A 19,336-nucleotide genomic window follows, 5' to 3' on the forward strand; every position below is an offset into this window, starting at 1 on the left:
GTACCATCTTTTGTGGCTTATATCGCAAAGAGAGAATAACAATTAGATATAAGATACTTCGTTAGTGCACCTTTTTTCATATTTTAGCGTTTTTAAACAATAAATTCTAAGCATTTAAGATCATATCGAATGAGACTAAATCCAATGCTAACAATTAGTTGTGAGTATTCAAGTGAATGGATGAAAAATTGCGATTAATGACTTGAAACAAGTAAATTATCGAGCTTGTTGATCAAATATGTTAACAATTGTTGCTAAAAAGACTAAATAAACACAATTGTTACATTTTTGCACAAATTGACTCAAACACTGAAAGAAAAATGGCCATAAACGGGTAAAAATTGATTTCTTCTGAAGTATGGGTTCTTTAGTTTGTAGAGAAATTAAAACTGAATCCATTTGTGTGATTTACAAGTTTCTAGGATCAATAGTTTCACAGAAAATCGAGGCCAAAGTTGAAACTTCGATCGCTTACTGTGCAATTATGGAAGCAGATATTTTCATGAAACTCATTTTACAAATGTAAATTTTGATGATCAATCATGAAATGCACTTATTTTGATGAATACCATTTGCAGTTTCTGTAAAATGTATCAAGTTCGATTTTAAGTTTAACCGATCGTTTTCCGTGATCGTTTGAATTAGCGAGCTGAAACTTATTATTTGTTAACAACAATTAATGGCACTCATCAAGGATCTATTACTTTTTTCAATTAACCAACAGTTATCTTGATTTTGGTCATTGGCCTACGAAATTCGTGCCTCAATATTTCGCAGTTGATAGCACCTACAATCGTCATTCTTTGACCAAACATTAGATTACATTATGAACTTTAATATGATATGAATGAATACCGAATAAAACCTGAAGGGTTCATTTAATAATGAATATTCTTCTAACAGATAAGAATTGAATTTGAGTAACCATTTAACTTTATAAATCAAGTTCACAGTTGAAAACATAAGCTATACAATGCTATAACTTTCTTTGTAGTATCTTGAATGGTCTAATATTTCAATATATTGTTGTCCATTATCAAATCTGATGTCGGGTCGACGAATAATGATTATAGATGCTATCATCTCCGAAATATTGAGGTACGAATTTCTTAGGCCAATAGTCAAAATCAATCGAATTATTAGGAAATTGAAAAAAGTAATAGATCGTTGATGTGAGCCATTAATTTATATGGTCAAATAATAAGTTTCAGCTTGCTAACTTGTACGGTCACAGAAAAAGATCGGTTAAACTGAAAATCGAACTTGATCTGTTTTACAGAAACTGAAAAAGATATTCCTCAAAATAAAACCATTTTTTGGTAGGAAATCAAAAGTTACATTAGTTAAAATGAGTTTCATGAAAAAATCTGATAGCATAACTCAACAAAAAGCTTTGTAAGTTTAAACTTTGACCTCAATTTTCTAAAAAACTGTTGATCGGATGAATTATGTAATAGTACCAATAGATGCAGTTTTTATGTCCCTACAAATTCCCTAAGTCTAAATTCGTAATTCAAATGCTCGAGCCTTTAGCAGTACTTTTTCCATTTCATTTGTAAGCTTAACCAGAAAATTGGTTACTTTACCAAGAAATGGGTTGAGATGAGTTTGGTTTGCTAAATAAGTTGTTCCTTGTACGTTTAAAACCCGAATTTCATGAGCCAAATGCTCTAAAGGAAAGTTATTAAATTGAATTGAGTTATTAATTAGTATAGAATTAAATTGATGAAAGAATGAGGATTGTAGGTGATGCCATTCTCGAAATATCGAGGCGCAAAGTTTTCAGTCCAATTGCCAAAATATAGAGAACTGATGTTAAATTGAAAAAAGAATTCAATCCATGATATGTACCATTAATTTTTGTGGTCAAATAATGATTTTCAGCACGCTAACTCTTATGGCCACAGAAAAGGGTCGGTTTAAATGAAAATCGAACTTATATGTTTTACAAGAAAAACAAAAATTTATTGTTCAAAATAAATACATTTTATGATTGATCGTCAAAATTTAAATCTGAAAAATGAGTTTCATGAAAATATCTGCTTCCATAATTGCACAGTAAGCGGTCGAAGTTTCAATTTTGGCCTCGATTTTCTGTAAAACTATTGATCCTAGAAACTTGTAAATCACACAAATGAACTCACAAGGGAAGTAACCTCGTTGGTACGAGCAGATCAAAATGAAAGTGCGTTTAATGGAAAGCCCGTGTCAGAAAACCCTTAAAAACACTAATCTCCCGTGGAGGAAATCGATCTATAAAAAGTTACAGGGTCGCGAATGTTTTAATCACGGGGGTCAAAATGACTAATAAAATCGAAGTAGAGAAAGATATTTTTATCAAACTAAACAATTTACTTATAATTGATCATGGGGGATGCAAATCTGAAATCAGTTTATTCCTAAAGTTTTTTGTTTCCGAAAAAATCGCAAAAAACCACGAAAACAGTCGATAAAAATTTCTGGATAAATTCAAATATGAAAAAAAACTTTCTTTAAAATGAAGCTTCAATACAAACATTTATGTGGTTTTTTGCTATTTTTTCGTGTTTGCGACCCTGTAACTTTTTTCAGATCGATTTCCTCCACGGGAGATTAGTGTTTTTAAGGGTTTTCTGACACGGGCTTTCCATCAAACCCACTTTCATTTTGATCTGCCCGTACCAACGAGGTTACTTCCCTTGTCAGTTTTCATTTCTCTGCAAACTAAAAGAGACAAACTTTAGAAGAAATCAATTTTTACCCGTTTATGCCCATTTTTCTTTCAGTGTTTGAGTCCATTTGTGCAAAAATGTAACAATTGTGTTTATTTAGTCTTTTTAGCTACAATTGTTAACATATTAGATCAAAAAGCTCGATAATTTACTTGTTTTAAGTCATTAATCGCAATTTTTCATCCATTCACTTGAATACTCACAACTAATTGTTTTCATTTGATTTAGTCTCATTCGATATGATCTTAAATGCTTAGAATTTCTTGTTTAAAAACGCTTAAACGATAGAAGGTGCACTTGCAAAGTAACTTATACCCAATTATTCCGCTCTCTTTGCAATATAAGCCACAAAAGATGGTACCTTGTCGGGTACTTCCTTTGCCCATAAAATTTGGTTCAAACTCAAATCAAATTATCACCAATCGAGCTTTATTAGAATGTTCGAGTCAATAATACATATTTAGCGTATCCTCAACAGCTTTAACTATCAGAGCAATCATGTTTACCAGATGAATTCACTCAGTTTTGAAATTAACTTTTTCTGACTCGCACTTTTTCCTCTCCGCATTATTCAAACTTGAAGAAGTGCATTGTTAAAAGAATGATGATCGTAGGTGGTGCCGTTCTCGTAATATCGAGACTCAAAGTTTTTAGTCCAATGGCCAAAATCAAGAAAACTGTTGTTTTATTGAAAAAGATATTCAATCCATATTGTGTGCCATTAAATTTCGTTGACAAATAATCAGTTTGAGCACGCTAACTCTTATGATCACAGAGAACGGTCGGTTTAAATGAAGATCGAACTTGATCTTTTTTACAGAAAAAGAAGTATTTATCTTTCAAAATAAGTACATTTTCTGGTTGATCGTCAAAAACTACATCAGTCAAATGAATTTCATAGAAAAATCTGCTTCCATCGCTGTACAAAAGACAGTCCAAGTTTCGACTTTGACCTCAATTTTCTCGAAAACTATTGATTCTAAAAACTTTTTAATAGCACAAATAGAATAAGTTTGCATTTCTCTACAAACTAACAGAACCAAACTTTAGAAGAAATTAATTTTTACCCGTTCATGCCCATTTTTCTTTCAGTGCTTTCGTCAATTTTTGCTCAAATTTAACAATTATGTTTATTGTGTCTTTTCAGTAACAACATACACTAACAGCACAATGCAATAAATCTCAAAATAAAATTGGCCAACCTTAGTCGCGTATAAAAATTCAAATATTTGAAAATAGTGGCTGAGCTAGTTTCTATAAAAATCATGCAAAATATTTGTTACTTGAAATGTTTAAATGATCTCCGATCAAATGTTTAAATCTAATCACTAATTATTATTCTCATTTTTAATAGTTAAATGAACAGCAAAATGATTGTAAAACAAAAAGAGGTCATGAATGACATTGATTTCTAGTCAGGTAAGTTATGTTTATGATGGATAAAATAATGTTTATATTGAAAATCACGATGAACATGGTCATTATTTTTGTAGGCCACTTTGGTCAAACCAGATCATCATCATTGGTACACATTTAATTGCTCTTCCTGTGCATCATCTTTTGCTCCTTTTCGTCTTTTCTTGGTCGACTATTGAACCAATAAATTGCTCCATTTGTATCAAACTGTTGAAAAACAGGTAAAAAATGTGAGCATTAGATTTATAAGTTAAGCTTGAAAATGAAATGAAATACGGTTAAATTGTATCAATGTGTTGATGTTGTTGTTTTATGAATGTCATCAACTGATTTTTATCAAAAAATTGAAAACTGTGTTAGCATAAGGAAAGGAAGAAAGTTTAATACAAAAAAGATTTACCTTGATCATCAATAATCTAAAAGAGTCAAGAGTTTAATATAATCTAACTAATGCTTATTCGTTTTCAATGAGAATACTTGAAAAGGAAAGAGAAGAAGAAGAAGAAGATGAACGAAAATTATCATGAAAAATTAAGCTAAGCTCAACATAAAATTTAGTCTAAACGTAATAAGACTTATAATTTCATTTACATTGTCATCGTCAAGTCGCGATCTGCTTTTGTTTTTCTGTATATGTTTCAAGTCTACACAATTAAAAATTGATCAACTGGGATTATACTTGATAAAAATTAACCAACAATCCCAATCATGAAGCTCATACGGTGAGTCTCGAAATGAAAAACGATTACTTTTCTTGAATCTTTAAAGAATCCATTCTTATTGATTACCATTTTAACTTTATCCTTAGAGCTATCATCGCCTGTCTTTTGTTATTTGGTCACCATCTGATGGTCTGTGGACAAGAATCAGCTTCTGAAAGTTATGACCCTCCATTGCTTAACCCGGCCTCTGAACCTTCGCCTGAAGATGCTCCACGTTATTCCAATTCTTCAACAGTAAATTCAATGGAAGAAGAAAAAGTAGTGAACAATCCTGCGGCTAACAAAGTGGAAAATGCCCCTGATAGTGAGAAGAAACCTGAATCGATTACAAACAGCACAGAGTCGTCTTCAACATCAAGGGTTCGAGCCATAGTACCGGAAAGAGCCATCTATTCTGAATCCAAGACCATTCCTTTTAACGTTAAACCAGGAGTCAATAGCAAATTTTATGATCAAAGTGAACTGTATTCAGTCGCATTCAATAGATCAATTCCACCATTTGATGTTAAAGCGATCTATCACGAATACTTAGGTCGCATGAGGATCCAGTGTATGAATTATCCTCAAGAACCCAAAATACAATATAAGGATTTACAAGAGGCTGTTCACTTGGCTACAGTACAGGTTCAGACGGAAATTGATCGTGCTATTGCTGATGCCAAAGCTGGAAACATTATAGCCTCAAATGTTATTTCAGCTGATGGTCGACACCTGATCACAGGCAAATTACCAACCGAATTAAAGGATTTCATTGACCAAGAAGAGTCGTCTTTTATGGAATATGTTGCCAAAAATTTACAGAGAAAGTAAGTTTTATCGGGAATTGTGTCTTATCGCTTTTACCAAAAGCTGGTGAGTTTGTATCAATAATTGTTGAATAGTAATGAATCATGAACGTTACCAATCATGGTTAGCTTTGTGCTTGTTCTGGAGTTACAACATCATTATCAATCTACTGGAAATTGACAGATCAGCTAAACATTTCACTTCAAATCAGAGATAATATGATATCCAAAGGTTCACTGATAAATGATTTTTTTCCAATTTAACAGGTTTTGTATTAGACCAGTTGATGTAGTCGAACGCTTGACTAAGATTCCTCCGTCTGCATTGGCTTCAAAGTTTTTAAAGTGCACTCGGAAACACAATAATTATGCTGGAAATAAGCTTTCTTGCAAAAACTCTCGATACCGAACATATGATGGCTCATGTAATAACCTTGAGCACACTTTTTGGGGTAAATCAAACATTTGCCATGTTCGATTCCTTCCTCCTGCTTATCAAGATGGTTTGTATTTACCTCGATCTCTTGGAGTTTCTGGAAAGCCTTTACCTTCACCTCGATCTGTTTCATTGAGCCTTCATGAAGAAGGTGAAGGTACGTCATTTTACACACCATGGCACTTTACTTGGGGTCAATTCGTTATCCATGATATAGTGTCAACTCCACAAAGTGTCCCAAGTCATGGATCAGGTGTTCAATGCTGTCCGGCTTCAAAGGATGATTCAAAGTGTTTGCCCATCTTCCTAGGCCAAAACGATTACCAAGCTTCAAAACGAAAATGTATCAACTTTATTCGATCCGCACCTTGTCCTCTTTGTAAACTTGGTAAGTAATGATCCATAACAAATAATTACATTTTAAAATACTAATTAACGAACTGAAGAGCGATAAATTTTAATATCATCAATAATAAGAATTGAAAATCTTTAAAGTCTTTGACTCTTATGAGTGTTGTCTGGGCTATACGTATGGGTGAGTGGCTTTAAACTGCTAAAAGCTAAACATTTGACATCGAATGCACAAATTGTTGAAATATTAAACAAAAACACATGATAAAAAATAAACTGTAATCCAAAAAGTCGCTTCATTTATTTTGTAAATCTTGCGAGTTTATAACAAAGAGCAAAAAAATTGCATTCATTTTTGCTTTATGAATAATATGTCATCTAAATGAGATAACTTTCATTATTTTAAAGCAAATGTCTTTTTTCAATCTCAACCGATACTTTTACTCCAACAGAATGGATTAATATTTTAACCAAAATTTTTTACTTTCAGGTCCAAGACAACAACTTAACTTGGCCACATCTTATATTGACCATAGTGCTATGTATGGAGCTGATAATCAAACTGTTGCCTCTCTACGTACCTTTAAAGGTGGTTTGTTGGCTGTTGGATTAGATAAAAATAGGAACCCAATCCTTCCTGACAGTAAATCTACTCTCACTGATCAATGTAGCCGCCCTGCATTGGGTAAAAATCATGTTTGTTTCCGATCTGGTGATGCTCGTGTCAATCAACAACCCTTCATTCAATTGATTCATGGCATCTTCTTACGTCGTCACAATCAACATGCTCGTGGTTTGGCCCGTGTTAATCCATATGCCTCGGATGAAATCCTATTTCAAGAGGCTCGTCGAATCACCATTGCTGAACTTCAACACATAACCTACTATGAATATTTACCCGTTCTTTTGGGACCTGAATTAGGTGATTACTTTGAAGTAATTGAGAAGGATACTCTTTTCACTGAATATGAACCAGATGTTGATGCAACAACATGGAATGAATGTGCTGCTGCTGCCTGTAGATTTGGACACTCACAGATAACATCCTTTTTGTCAATTAAGGAAACAAAAGGAGCATCCATGAATTTAAAAGATTCATTCTTTAATCCAGAACTAATTCATTCAGGTTTGGTAAGTTGAATTTGAGCTATTTGTTCCTAAAATTTTGCATTTAATCTTTCATCTTCTCTCAATCTATTCTAGACTCCAAATTTGATAGCTACTATGCTTAATAGCAAAGCAGCCGTTATGGATCCCTTCCTAACTCCATCGCTCAAGAATTTCTTGTACCACCATTCTGGACAAGATACATTCGGAAGTGATTTAGCTGCTTTCAATATTCAACGTGGTCGAGATCATGGTATTCCTCCTTATGTTGATTACGTTAAATTTTGCTTTGGTTTTGTGGTTCGCAGCTGGAAAGATTTACATGCCTTTATGCACCCAGAACATATAGCAAAACTACGCAAAGTCTATGGGTAAGCTTTGTCCTCATGTATTTTGACTGGAATTTTTATCTAATCATAATTTCTTTTCTTTGTTCAGTGATTTCCGTGATATTGATTTATTTACTGGAGGTTTGTATGAAAGGAAAGCCATAGATGCCGATATTGGACCTACTTTTGCATGCATAGTTGGTATCCAATTTTACCATCTAAAGTTTGGAGATCGTTACTTTTACACTCATTCTGATCAAGCTGGTTCATTCACTGCTCGTAAGGATTTTAATAATATTTAAATTATCCAAAATATTGACAATCACTAATTATATTTTTGCCTTTTGTTTCATTTTGTAGCTCAATTAACGGATATGAAAAACAAATTTACGCTGTCAAACCTCTTGTGTCTTACTGAACCACAATTGAATTATGCTCAACGCCATGCTTTCCTTGCACCTAGCCCTGTCAATCCTAATATTGATTGTAAAGATGTGCGAAAAAATGCCGGGCTTAACTATAATCTTTGGCGATTCCGTCATTAAATGTTGTTAATATCAATGACGCAAGTGAAACAGAAATCAAAATAATTTAAAAAATAAAATCATTTATATCGTATGAACGTTAAAAAACGCAAAAATTGTGTTAATTACTCTTGTTGAAGCCAATAAGTTCCCATGATAAGTCTCAAGCTTTTATTAAACAATAGATGCACTTTCAATGGGTCAAACCATATGTTTTGATTGATCGATTAACAGTTAAAATTGTAAGATTTGATTGAAAGGTAAAGTAAAAGTTGTCTTTTAATTTAAATTACATTATGTAATTTATCAACGGAATATATCGATAATCAAAATTGATTTTGATTCGATATATCATCAACTCGAGATCTCTCTTGCCATCTACCTTTTTATTTGAAAAGTTTAATTTGATCAAGTTAATGGTTTAAATCAGTTTGCTCATAAATTGAATTTAAACAGCTCAGTGTGTGACAGTTTTTAACAACAAAAAGTGTGACTACTTGGATTTAACTGTGCCCTTCATCACTTGACTTATTTGTATTTTAACGGATTTTATCATCGTTTCATCTCTTTTCCAAGTCTTTTTTCATTTTTCAGTTCAATTTTTATTTTAATTCCATGGCGTTAGTTGACAATGATATTGAAATTGTTGTCTTCAATTATTTCAGACAACAATTTGCTCTTAAAGATGTCCAATGGACGCCACCTTACACTAATAGACCCGCGCAAGCAGAGGAGCAAATAATCAACAGATTTGTTGAAGTGCTCAATCAGTTAACCACTGACTTTAGGTCCACCGAGGGATTTTCCGAATTGATTGATAAACTGGATTCGGTGACTCATAATCTAGATCGATTGCCCGCTGAGAGTTTCGATGACTCTGGGTACGCTGTTTTTACTGGTATTGCTGAACACTTATTTGCTGAAGGAATTAAATGGTGTCACATTTTAACACTTTTTGTCTTCGCTTTTGAATTGGCCAATGAATTTTTACGAATTAAGGATGACACGGCAGTAGTTGAATGTATTGCCAATTGGCTGATTTTATATACTTCAGAAAGACTTTTGGATTGGATAAATGATCATCAAAATACAGAGTAAATTGCTTCTCATCATTAGATAAATCACATTTTGTAACTCATTGTTTGAACAAATGGTTCAACTTATTCATGAATCTCAGACAAACCAAATAGCAACGATGCATTTTTGTGATAATTTTTTACCTTTTTCCCAATAAAGCTCAATTGTTTGTACTCTTCTCATTGCTGCGTTTTAATAATCATAAATTCAAAAATTGAATCCGTGGATCAGACCAATGAACAATTGGAGCCTTGTACGTTATTATAAATAACTGAATATTGCTCTTATTGAACCGTCTTTAGCGCTCTTTAGAGTTTAAATATCTGTGTTTCTATTGAGCAAAAATTTAAAATTCAATTTCTCTTTGATCAGTCGACCTATTATCAACCAATGTGGATTTTAGTCGGAGTCGGTATTGATTGATAAGATTGACAACGAAAGGTTACTTAAGATTCATCTCATGTTAATTTTTTTAGATTTGATTGATTGAACTCCCGGTATATTTTGATTGAGATAAAATCATTCGAAAATATTGCAAACTTGATGATCAGGACCTGGAAATCGCAGATAACTATTAAGATTTGGTCTATCTGATTAGTTGTGATTCGTCCATTTTCTAGCTTTTTAATGAGGTGTCCTCTGTGCAAATGTGAATGAGCTAATTTTTTAAATTAGTTAGATACGTTGTTAACCAAAGATTAATCTTTGTTGTTAACGTACATATTGCAACGTTGTATCTAATGAATGTATCTATGGCAATAAACAAAAACTTACTTATTTTAATTAACGCGTTTTTTCAATTCTCTCCGTTTTCAATATATGCGTCAGTTTAGACTGAATGGCTCAATTTGAAGATAAACTTTGAAAAAATTGTTTCTGCATCATGTTAATAATTTGAACAACATCAGAGTATTATTTTGGATTGATCACTACCAATTCAATCATTTTTACCTGTTTTGCATCAATTTCTTTTGAGTTTGGGGTTCAATCATAAAAATTTAATTGTCACTGGTTTAATAATCATAATAACTCTATTAATAGTAAAGACAGAAACAATTATTCAGATAAGAATCAAAGTGAGTTAGAATCAGGAAATACATTTCAAGTGGATTATCATAATTGTTTCTTGATCTGATCTCAGATATTAATAATTATATAAGCTTAAGAATAAAGAAAATGGAAAATATCATTTCAGTTTTTTTTGCGATTTTTATTCTAAGAGAATAAAATAGTCAAATACAATTTTAACTTTAGCTTTTTATGATGGATTAAATTAATAGTCCAAATAGTTAAAAATTAAATTTCAGGGATAATCAGATAAATGTCTTAATTAGAAATGGTAGAAATAAGTAAGTGATTGTTTGAGATATCATTAGTTATTGTCAGTTGAGACGGCACATCTCAATGGCTCATTTTGAAGATCAACTTTGAAACAATCGATCCATGTGCTTGTTTCTTCGTCATAATTCATGATCTGAACACCATTGGAGCATTTCTGAATTATGTATAGTTTTGAATTGGTTACCACCAAATCAATCACTTTACCTGGTGTTACACCATCATTGGTTGATTTTGACGAGTGAAGTCCTCTTTTACCATTTTTAGGATCAAACCAGTAGAACCGCTCTGGTTCATCAAGATAGATTAGTTTATCATTGAAAATAGTAAGTGGATGAGATGATAAGGATGAAGGAAATGGCACAAAGAAATTCCATTTGAACAAAACAGGATCATAAGCCGCACCACTGGAAATGAATAAAATCTGTTTATCGAAAACTGATATTTTGTCATTTTCCCTGATAGTGATTCTTGATGGTGCTAAGATCATTCGGAACTCGTCTGAAGATGGATCATATTTGTAAAAGTTGTGAGATACTCCGATAGAGGCTGTGAAATAAATACAATTTGCAAAGGTACACATCGACGATATAACCAAATCAATGGGCCAGTTAGTCATGGAAGTCCACATTTTCCTCTCCAGATTATAAACATCAACAGACCGGTTTCTAGGATTTCGATGCCCAAAAACTAAGAGGCTGTCTGCGAGAACTGCAAGCAAAATTGCTTGCTTTGTAGGTATTTTTTTACTTATACCCGTTGCTAGATTGATCTGATGAATACTGTGTTCCCAGGTTTTTTGGTAACCTCGGGCGAGAATGTAAACATAATTGTATGTTTCAGGAGATTGAAGACTTGTGGACATTGACATGAGAAGACCATTCTTTGACACATCAATAATATCTCGACACTCGAGACTTTTCCGAATTAAACGCATTTTACTCAGGTCAATAAGTTGCTCTGTATTAAGAGACTGTAGATTGATTCTTCTCAAAAGAGAGGCTAAATGCTTTTGATGTTCTTCTGATCTTTCAGCCCATTTAACCAGACTTTTTGCGAAAGTGGCTTCGATAGATGAATCATTTCGTTGCAAAGACAATATCTTGTTCAACAACTCCAACGGAAGCTCCAAAAATGCTTCGCAGTTGAGAATTCGTTCAAGATAACTGAGACTCAGAGAAAGAGGAGTAACCGGGGATCTTTCTTGTTCTTTAAGAACCTCAACTATCCGTAAGGCGAACTCCATTCCCAAACAAATCAAAGAATCAGAGTGAGCATCAGAAAGAACATTGGGATAATAAGAGTCATTGGTTTTTTGATCAACCGAGATCGACAAGTTGGTCCAATTTGCAACTGGTGAGGCTTGCATGTTTAACATGACCATGCCGCTGGCAGATGATTTATTTTCTTCGTCATAATCATCCTCATTGACATCATCCACTTCTCGACGAGAAGAAGGAGAATGAGAAGGTACAGAGGAATGAGGTTCACCATCTGCGACCAAGCTATTAGCAGAATCATTTAATTGGTCTTCATTTATCACAGAAAATGAGCTAGTAGAGCTTGCTGAGCGATTTAGATGAAGTTGTGATGCATTTTGAATTGATGACCAGATAGCTTTTGCACGAGGCTGGTCAACATAAGTTTCTGGTTGAATAAAGGATTCTTGGTCTGCTCGTGTTATGAGCGAATCATCGTCAGAATCATGACTTTTCAATTCCTGGACTTCAGCATTATCACCAAGAGTTAGAGATACCCAAATAGGAGATTTACTGCGAACCATCAAAATTTTGTAATGATATTCATCTTCTTCACGATCACAGTTCATTGTTTTCAAACAAAAGCAAAGCAGGAAGAAAAACCAAAAACTCAAATCCAAACAAAATGGACAAAATTAATAAAATAGAAAATGATTGCAATATGATGATAAATGACGATGTAAAATATTTCAGTTTTACTACGATTTGAAATATCAAGTGAATACACCAAACCAAAACAAAAACATAACAATGTATTATCAAGTGAGGCAAAAGGCAAAAATACTTGAGGCTTTAGTGTTTCCTAGCAACAAGTGCTAACAAGAAGTACAGACTGTAGTTTAAATTGAATGGCGCTTGAATAAGGTATAAGTCTATCTCCTACAAAGGGACTGGAAAGTAAAGTCTAATCTTTGTTATTAAACGTAGTTAATTGTTTTTGTTTTTCATCGAGGGTTAATGATCCATTGATTGTTCTAATCAAGATTATACTTATTTGTGAGACTGGCTATGCAGATTATATTAATTAGCTATCAATAAATTATGTGTATTATCAAAAATTTTAATAGGACCCTTGAATAATGAGGCCATAATCATAATTCATTAGTTCAAGCAGTCAATGTTAATGTATATATAATCAAATCATTTGTTCATTTGCTCAACAATTTGAGGTACAAATTTTATTTTCCGTTATTTGACTTGCAATCAGTTATTATAGTCAATATTATCATCATTCTTATTGTGAATTAATGGGCTTATTCTTGGTAAATTATCATCTATCCACATTAGCTTACAAACAATATAGAAAACCTTTGGATTATCAATTTCTTTAATTGTTTTCTATCTATCAATATATTGAATTTTTCACTGATAGTCTTAACAATTAGATAAATTACTTCCTAATAACAAGATAAATCACATTTTGTGATCACATCACAATTACATTGTTTGGACAAATGGTTCAACTTGTTCAAGAATCTTAAAGAAACCAGCGAGCACGATGAAATATTTTAATAATTTTTTACCTTTTTTCAATGAAGTTCAATTGTTTTTCCCGTTGCAGAGTTTTAATAATCATGAGATTCAGAAATTGAATCCATGAATCAGACCAATGAACAACTTGTAAATTTTTACATAATAGATGGCGTTAAAGCTATCTTTGATTGTTTACATTTTTATTTTGTTGGTTACTCTTTGGTAGAGCCTATTTGCACAAGAATCGTGTGTAAATAGGCACCCGGACTAAATACACAAAGTGCACCTCTAACGCCATCTCATAAGGGAACTAATGTTGCGGAATGTTTTTTCATTAGAAATCATTTTACATAAAAGAGTAATAAGTCAGGCTTAGCCTAGTAGGTTAAAGGTTAGGTGATAATTCTTGAGATTTTGGGTTCAAATCCCGGTGATTACTTTTATAAAACAATTTAGATTCAGAAATTTTTATTAAAATTTTGTTGATTGTTAATTGTAAGTGGTCGAGATTCAGTGTTATTTTATTCTGCTTTTAATCAACACACAATTGTGAGAGTACGATTTAAAATTTCATGTGTAAAGTTGTGAAATAAAAAACGCGCTCGACTCTTTACTGATCCTACTCTTTACTAAGATCCTAAAGACTAGATATTTTTCGGTAAGGTTGAAGAAACATCCGTAGGCTCACTTCTCTTCTCATCAGCCACAGCTAGTTTCGGCTCAAGCCGAGTGGCTAATTAAAAAAACTTAATATTTAAAGGTTAAATTTAACAATTAACTTTGTTGTTACCCCAATTGAAAGAGGTTAGCATTCCCACATGCTCAGCAAACTTAAATCACGTCTAAATTTCAGTTTTGCTAATTCAATGATCAATTGATGCAATTTCATGTTTACAATGCATTACTGACTCTGAAATGATTTCCGAGTCTTAGAAAATGATTCTTAATTACTAGATGATCTTAATATAATTGACTAGATTGAATATCAAAGTTAATTGTTAAATTTAACCCTTAAATATTAAATTTTTTAATTAGCCACTCGGCTTGAGCCGAAACTAGCTGTGGCTGATGAGAAGAGAAGTGAGCCTACGGATGTTTCTTCAACCTTACCTATTTTTCTTGTGCAAATAGGCTTTACCTTACTCTTTTAACTCTATTTCAGAGATTTAATTGTGAAATGAGCGTGTGAATAATTATTATCAAATTACGAGTTTTAAATTGTTAAGGGAATTATATACCTTGTAAAATGTATTCAAGTGTAAGAAAATTCGGAACTCTTTCTAAACATATTCCAAGTGCTTTTGACATCGCTATTGTTGGTGGAGGAACTGCTGGTATGAATATTGCTTGGAAACTTGGACGTTATTACAAAAAACTGAATATCGCTCTTATTGAACCGTCTTTAGTAAGTTTTAAAAACTTCAATTTTAATGAACAATCTCTAAAATTCAATTTCTCTTTGACCAGTTTCACTATTATCAACCAATGTGGACTTTAGTCGGAGCCGGTATTAAAAATTTTGAATCATCTGTAAGCAATTTTTCTGATTTGACTCGAAACTTGCGGATTGTAAAGCTGAGAGATAAAACTGTAGAGTTTATTCCCGAAGAGAACTGTATAAGATTGGCGACAAAAGGCTACGTAAGTGTCATATCACGTTAAATTTTTAGTTTTTTAATTTATATCTTTTTCTAAATATTTATCCTGCAATAGCTTCGTTACAATTATTTGGTTGTTTGTACGGGTATCGAATTGGATTTTCAAAGGATAAAAGGAATTGATGAAGCTTTCCAGAAGGATAACGTCTGCTCAAATTATTCTCCCGATACTGTTCAAAAGACATGGAAGTGTTTACAAAACATGGAATCAGGAAACGCTATTTTTACGTTTCCAAATACACCCATTAAATGTGCTGGTGCACCACAGAAGATAATGTATCTAGCTGAAGATTACTGGAGAAAGGCAAGTCTGCATTGTGTTTCATAATCTAAGTTTCTTTTATCCATCTAACCTTTATTTTTTCACTGTAATTCAGACAGGAAAACGAGATAATATCAATATTTTATTCAATTCATCTTTACCTGGAATATTCTCTGTTCCGAAATATGCGAAAAGTTTAAATGAAATTATCGAGAAAAGAGGAATAAAAACCAACTTCCGGCATAATTTGATTGAGATAAAAGCATCCGAAAATGTAGCAGTCTTCGAAAACCTTGACACTGGAGATAAAGTTCCTTTTGAAGTTAGTCGTTATTTTTTCACTTTTTTTCTATTCTGTATTGAAATTTACTTTTTGTTTCTTTTTAAAAGTATGGAATGATTCATGTAACGCCTGCTCAAAAACCATCCGAAATTCTTAAACCTATTGGTGATCAAGCTGGTTTCGTCGATGTTGATAAATACACTTTACAACATGTAAAGTATCCTAATATCTTTTCTCTTGGAGATTGTAGCAATTTACCGACTTCTAAAACGGCTGCAGCAGTAGCAAGTCAATCAGGAATACTTTTCTGGAATCTTGTGAACGTTATGGCTGGTCGGGATCCACCAATGAAGGTAAATTTATTCACAATAAGTTGTTAAGACGTCCATTATAAGTCAATTTCAATAACATATCTTAATTTTTCTTATTGATTTTTTCTTAAATCTGTAGTATGACGGTTATTCCTCATGTCCATTGGTAACTAGTTACAGCAAATGTATTTTGGCAGAGTTTGATTATGATTTGAAACCAAAAGAAACTTTCCCTGTAGATCAGGGAAAAGAAAGACGATCAATGTTTATTATGAAAAGTACTTTTATGCCACTTCTATATTGGTTCCTCCATGTTACGTAAGTTTTGTTTCTTGCATGACTATAATGCGTTATTTCATTCTTGAAAATCATTGATTAAACAAATTTATTTTTTAGGGGACGATGGTCTGGACCTGGAAAACTCAGGAAACTATTAAGATTTGGCCTATCTGATTAGTTATGGTTGTTGGTTCGAAATCGTCTATTTTCTATCTTTTTAATGAGGGAAACCCTCTGTTCGGTAAAGGACAAGTTCACCTTTTTTAGTTGATCCGAGATTAAATACTTTAACAAAGACCAGAATGAGATTTACTCGAATAGTTAAACTTACAATGAAATTGAGGTTTATTACTGAAATCAAATTTAAAATGTGTAGGCCTTGATTACAAAAAACCTTCATTGGGTATAAAATGATTCAAAAATGTTGCAAGTTGTAAATTCATGTTGAATATATTATTAAATTTAATTTACAAAATTTACATGAAAAGTTCTGACAAATATTCATCCATCTCAGTCTCTATAGACTCCGGTTCGGTATTCGATTGAGGCTGATTTGAACTCCAAATACAAACTAAATCTTCATCTTTTTCTTCTTTCACTGTCACTGGGTTGAACTCCTTATTCGTTGAGCTATTAGATGGACCAACCATATCAGATGCATCAGAATCAATATCAGTCTCTTGTTTGTAAGTAGACTTATTTTTCCCATCTTTTCGATTTTTCTTGATTTCTTTTCTCTTGTGATGATAATTTAATTTATAAGAGCAGTCCGGACATAACCCTGAATAAATGAGAATGAAAGTTAAATTTCACAACGTATCTAATGAATGTAGTCATAGCAATAAACGAAAACTTACTTATTTTAACTAACGCATTTTTCTTCTCTCCATGTTCAATATATGCGAAATTTACTTCCCAACTTTTTAACAAGTCTTTCGCTGTACAACTCACGTCAGCACAAATGAACTGTCCTTTTCCATCGATGACTTCTTTTTCGATTCTCCACCTCAAAGCAATCTGCCGGATCAAAATTAAAAAATGTAAAAAATTGTAAAAATAACAGAACAAATGAAGCGCAATGACTTACTTTATTTTCTTTGTATCGTTTCAAATCAGCAATGCAATATTCCTTAAATAGTTTATCATAATATTTTCTAGCAACACGCTTTTCCCTGTTAACAGAAAAAGATCATGATGAGTATAATTAACTGTTTCAATTGGGATTTGATCTTACCAAGTATCTGTTTGATCCTCATCGTCCCAAAGAAATTTATGATTTGCTTTTAAAACGTCTAAATCAGTGACAACCTTACTTGTACGACTTTTAGGTTTCTGAACTTCTTCTTTTTGATCAGATAGATATTGCTTGATCAACATCATGTGTTTTGTGTACTGTAATAAACAGATTAATACAAAAAAATGTCAATAATGATCTGACAGATAGTAAAGAAATCTTAATGTTACAACTTACAGCTTCTAATGGTGGTTTTTTCACACAATCCTGAGGAGCTCCAATTTCAGTCTTCTTGCTTTTAGTCGAATGTGCATCATCGTCTTCAACCTTTCTTTAATAAAAATAACCGATTAATAAATTAAGACGATCAATTAACAACAAAAAATAAGTGCAAAGAAAACATCTAACCTTTTGTTATCCATATTGGGAAGAAATGTGAGATTCAGAGGTTAAAAATAACAAGTTATGGAAACCAATACTAGCATCTGATTTTTACTAAATTAACTGGGATGACAATTAGCATAAAAACTGACAGTTAGATAAACTAAATTAGATTTATAAAAAAACCAACATGAAAAGCTTGTATTTCAATCAGCTGGTAATCTGATTCAGTGTAAACAAACTGATGCAGAGCGGGTTTTTCAAAGCATACAAGGCTAATGGTATTTTCGCATTGAATTAAAAGATAATCTATATTATTATTATCACCATGATCAGATCACATGTACAGATCAATCAGTATTAATCAAATTGAACATCACAAAGATCAAATATATTCTGTAATATGTAATACTAAATTGAAACATTCTTACAAGTTCAGAATAAGCAACATTTATCAATAAAATCTCAATTCCAATGTTTCAAGTGATTCCTGTTTCATTTCATTTGTCAGTTTGTTTTAGATTAAACAGATTTGACATTTATAAAATCAATTACCCCTTTAACCATACATACAAAACGATCTGTACAATTTACAGGGAATCAACAAAAGACCAAAAAGAGCCAAAAATGACCCAAAACACCCATTTTTAAATAAAATATACAAAAAATCATATCATAACTGTTATACTTAAACATTCAATCACTTGTAAGACAATTTATTTTCACAAAATCACATTCATTTGTCTCTCAACTTTAACTATCCATTGATTATCCAGAGAACTGATTTTGCACCAAAATTAAACCAAAAATATTGCAATAAACTGATCAATAAATTTCTGGCTATTTTTGGTCATTTAGTGGTTTCTTTGGTTTTGGCAACTTTCGGCCCTTTTTGGTCTTTTGTGAGCCTTCAATTTACATTGTCTAAATGATTGAATATGGGTTATCAATACAAATCTAATTGACTTAATTGGCAATAATGTTCCTATAAATCACAATTGAATCTTTAAACGATTGTTTTATGCTTTAAATTAGGCACTAAACGAGTATAATATCTATCGGATACTCTGATTTGATTGACAGAATCATTACCTTTTTAATTGCTGCTATTTTCTCAAATGTCAACTTAACAATGTAAGGGTTAATTAACAATTAGTCTATTTTATCAACCCACTCAATCACGAGTTTTAACTCTTCTTTAACCATGTTTCAGTTACCATTTCTGTATTAATAATGGATAATATAATCTACTGAAATTTGTAAACAATGTGGTTGATAATTGAATAGGAATACAAAAAAAATGAAAGGTTTACACCGTCCTTGATCAATTAATATAAATTGCTCGATATTATTTCATTTTGCTTTTATATAATATTATTGTACAGTATAAATATATTTAT

At 32.2% G+C, this 19,336-nt stretch overlaps 4 protein-coding genes across 5 annotated transcripts; 3 read left to right on the plus strand and 1 right to left on the minus strand.

Moving 5' to 3' along the window:
* The first annotated feature begins 4,725 nt into the window (after nt 1–4,725).
* Nucleotides 4,726–8,497, plus strand: LOC107364971 (immunomodulatory peroxidase). The gene is made up of 7 exons (XM_015932431.2): nt 4,726–4,849; nt 4,936–5,655; nt 5,902–6,458; nt 6,912–7,552; nt 7,625–7,899; nt 7,967–8,136; nt 8,218–8,497. Exons 1-7 carry the CDS (start codon nt 4,836–4,838, stop codon nt 8,400–8,402), a joined length of 2,562 nt encoding a protein of 853 aa, XP_015787917.2. The 5' UTR covers nt 4,726–4,835; the 3' UTR covers nt 8,403–8,497.
* Nucleotides 8,498–8,840: 343 nt separating this feature from the next.
* Nucleotides 8,841–9,640, plus strand: LOC107370717 (apoptosis regulator BAX-like). Its single transcript, XM_015938686.3, has one exon. It carries the CDS (start codon nt 8,997–8,999, stop codon nt 9,477–9,479), a length of 483 nt encoding a protein of 160 aa, XP_015794172.1. The 5' UTR covers nt 8,841–8,996; the 3' UTR covers nt 9,480–9,640.
* A 5,027-nt stretch (nt 9,641–14,667) lies between these two features.
* On the plus strand, nt 14,668–16,800 carry Sqor (Sulfide quinone oxidoreductase). Its single transcript, XM_089269083.1, has 7 exons — nt 14,668–14,933; nt 14,996–15,169; nt 15,242–15,494; nt 15,568–15,770; nt 15,839–16,084; nt 16,182–16,360; nt 16,439–16,800. The coding sequence occupies exons 1-7, from the start codon at nt 14,775–14,777 to the stop codon at nt 16,497–16,499; spliced, it is 1,275 nt and encodes a 424-aa protein (XP_089125209.1). The 5' UTR covers nt 14,668–14,774; the 3' UTR covers nt 16,500–16,800.
* LOC107365003 (protein FRA10AC1 homolog) lies at nt 16,643–18,802 on the minus strand. 2 transcript variants are annotated; one of them, XM_015932461.3, is made up of 6 exons: nt 17,964–18,802; nt 17,793–17,882; nt 17,556–17,713; nt 17,409–17,493; nt 17,179–17,338; nt 16,643–17,102 (listed from the first exon to the last, which is right to left on the minus strand). In XM_015932461.3, exons 3-6 carry the CDS (start codon nt 17,699–17,701, stop codon nt 16,798–16,800), a joined length of 696 nt encoding a protein of 231 aa, XP_015787947.2. In that variant the 5' UTR covers nt 17,702–17,713; nt 17,793–17,882; nt 17,964–18,802; the 3' UTR covers nt 16,643–16,797. The 2 variants fall into 2 exon arrangements, with proteins under 2 accessions (XP_015787947.2, XP_015787946.2); XM_015932460.3 differs by having other exon boundaries at nt 16,760–17,102; nt 17,793–17,886; nt 17,964–18,201.
* Nucleotides 18,803–19,336: the final 534 nt, after the last annotated feature.

Source organism: Tetranychus urticae, chromosome 3 (genome assembly GCF_039701765.1).
Source record: "Tetranychus urticae isolate SD_2017Ah chromosome 3, NJAU_TeUrti_SD_1.0, whole genome shotgun sequence".
Classification (NCBI taxonomy): domain Eukaryota; kingdom Metazoa; phylum Arthropoda; class Arachnida; order Trombidiformes; family Tetranychidae; genus Tetranychus; species Tetranychus urticae.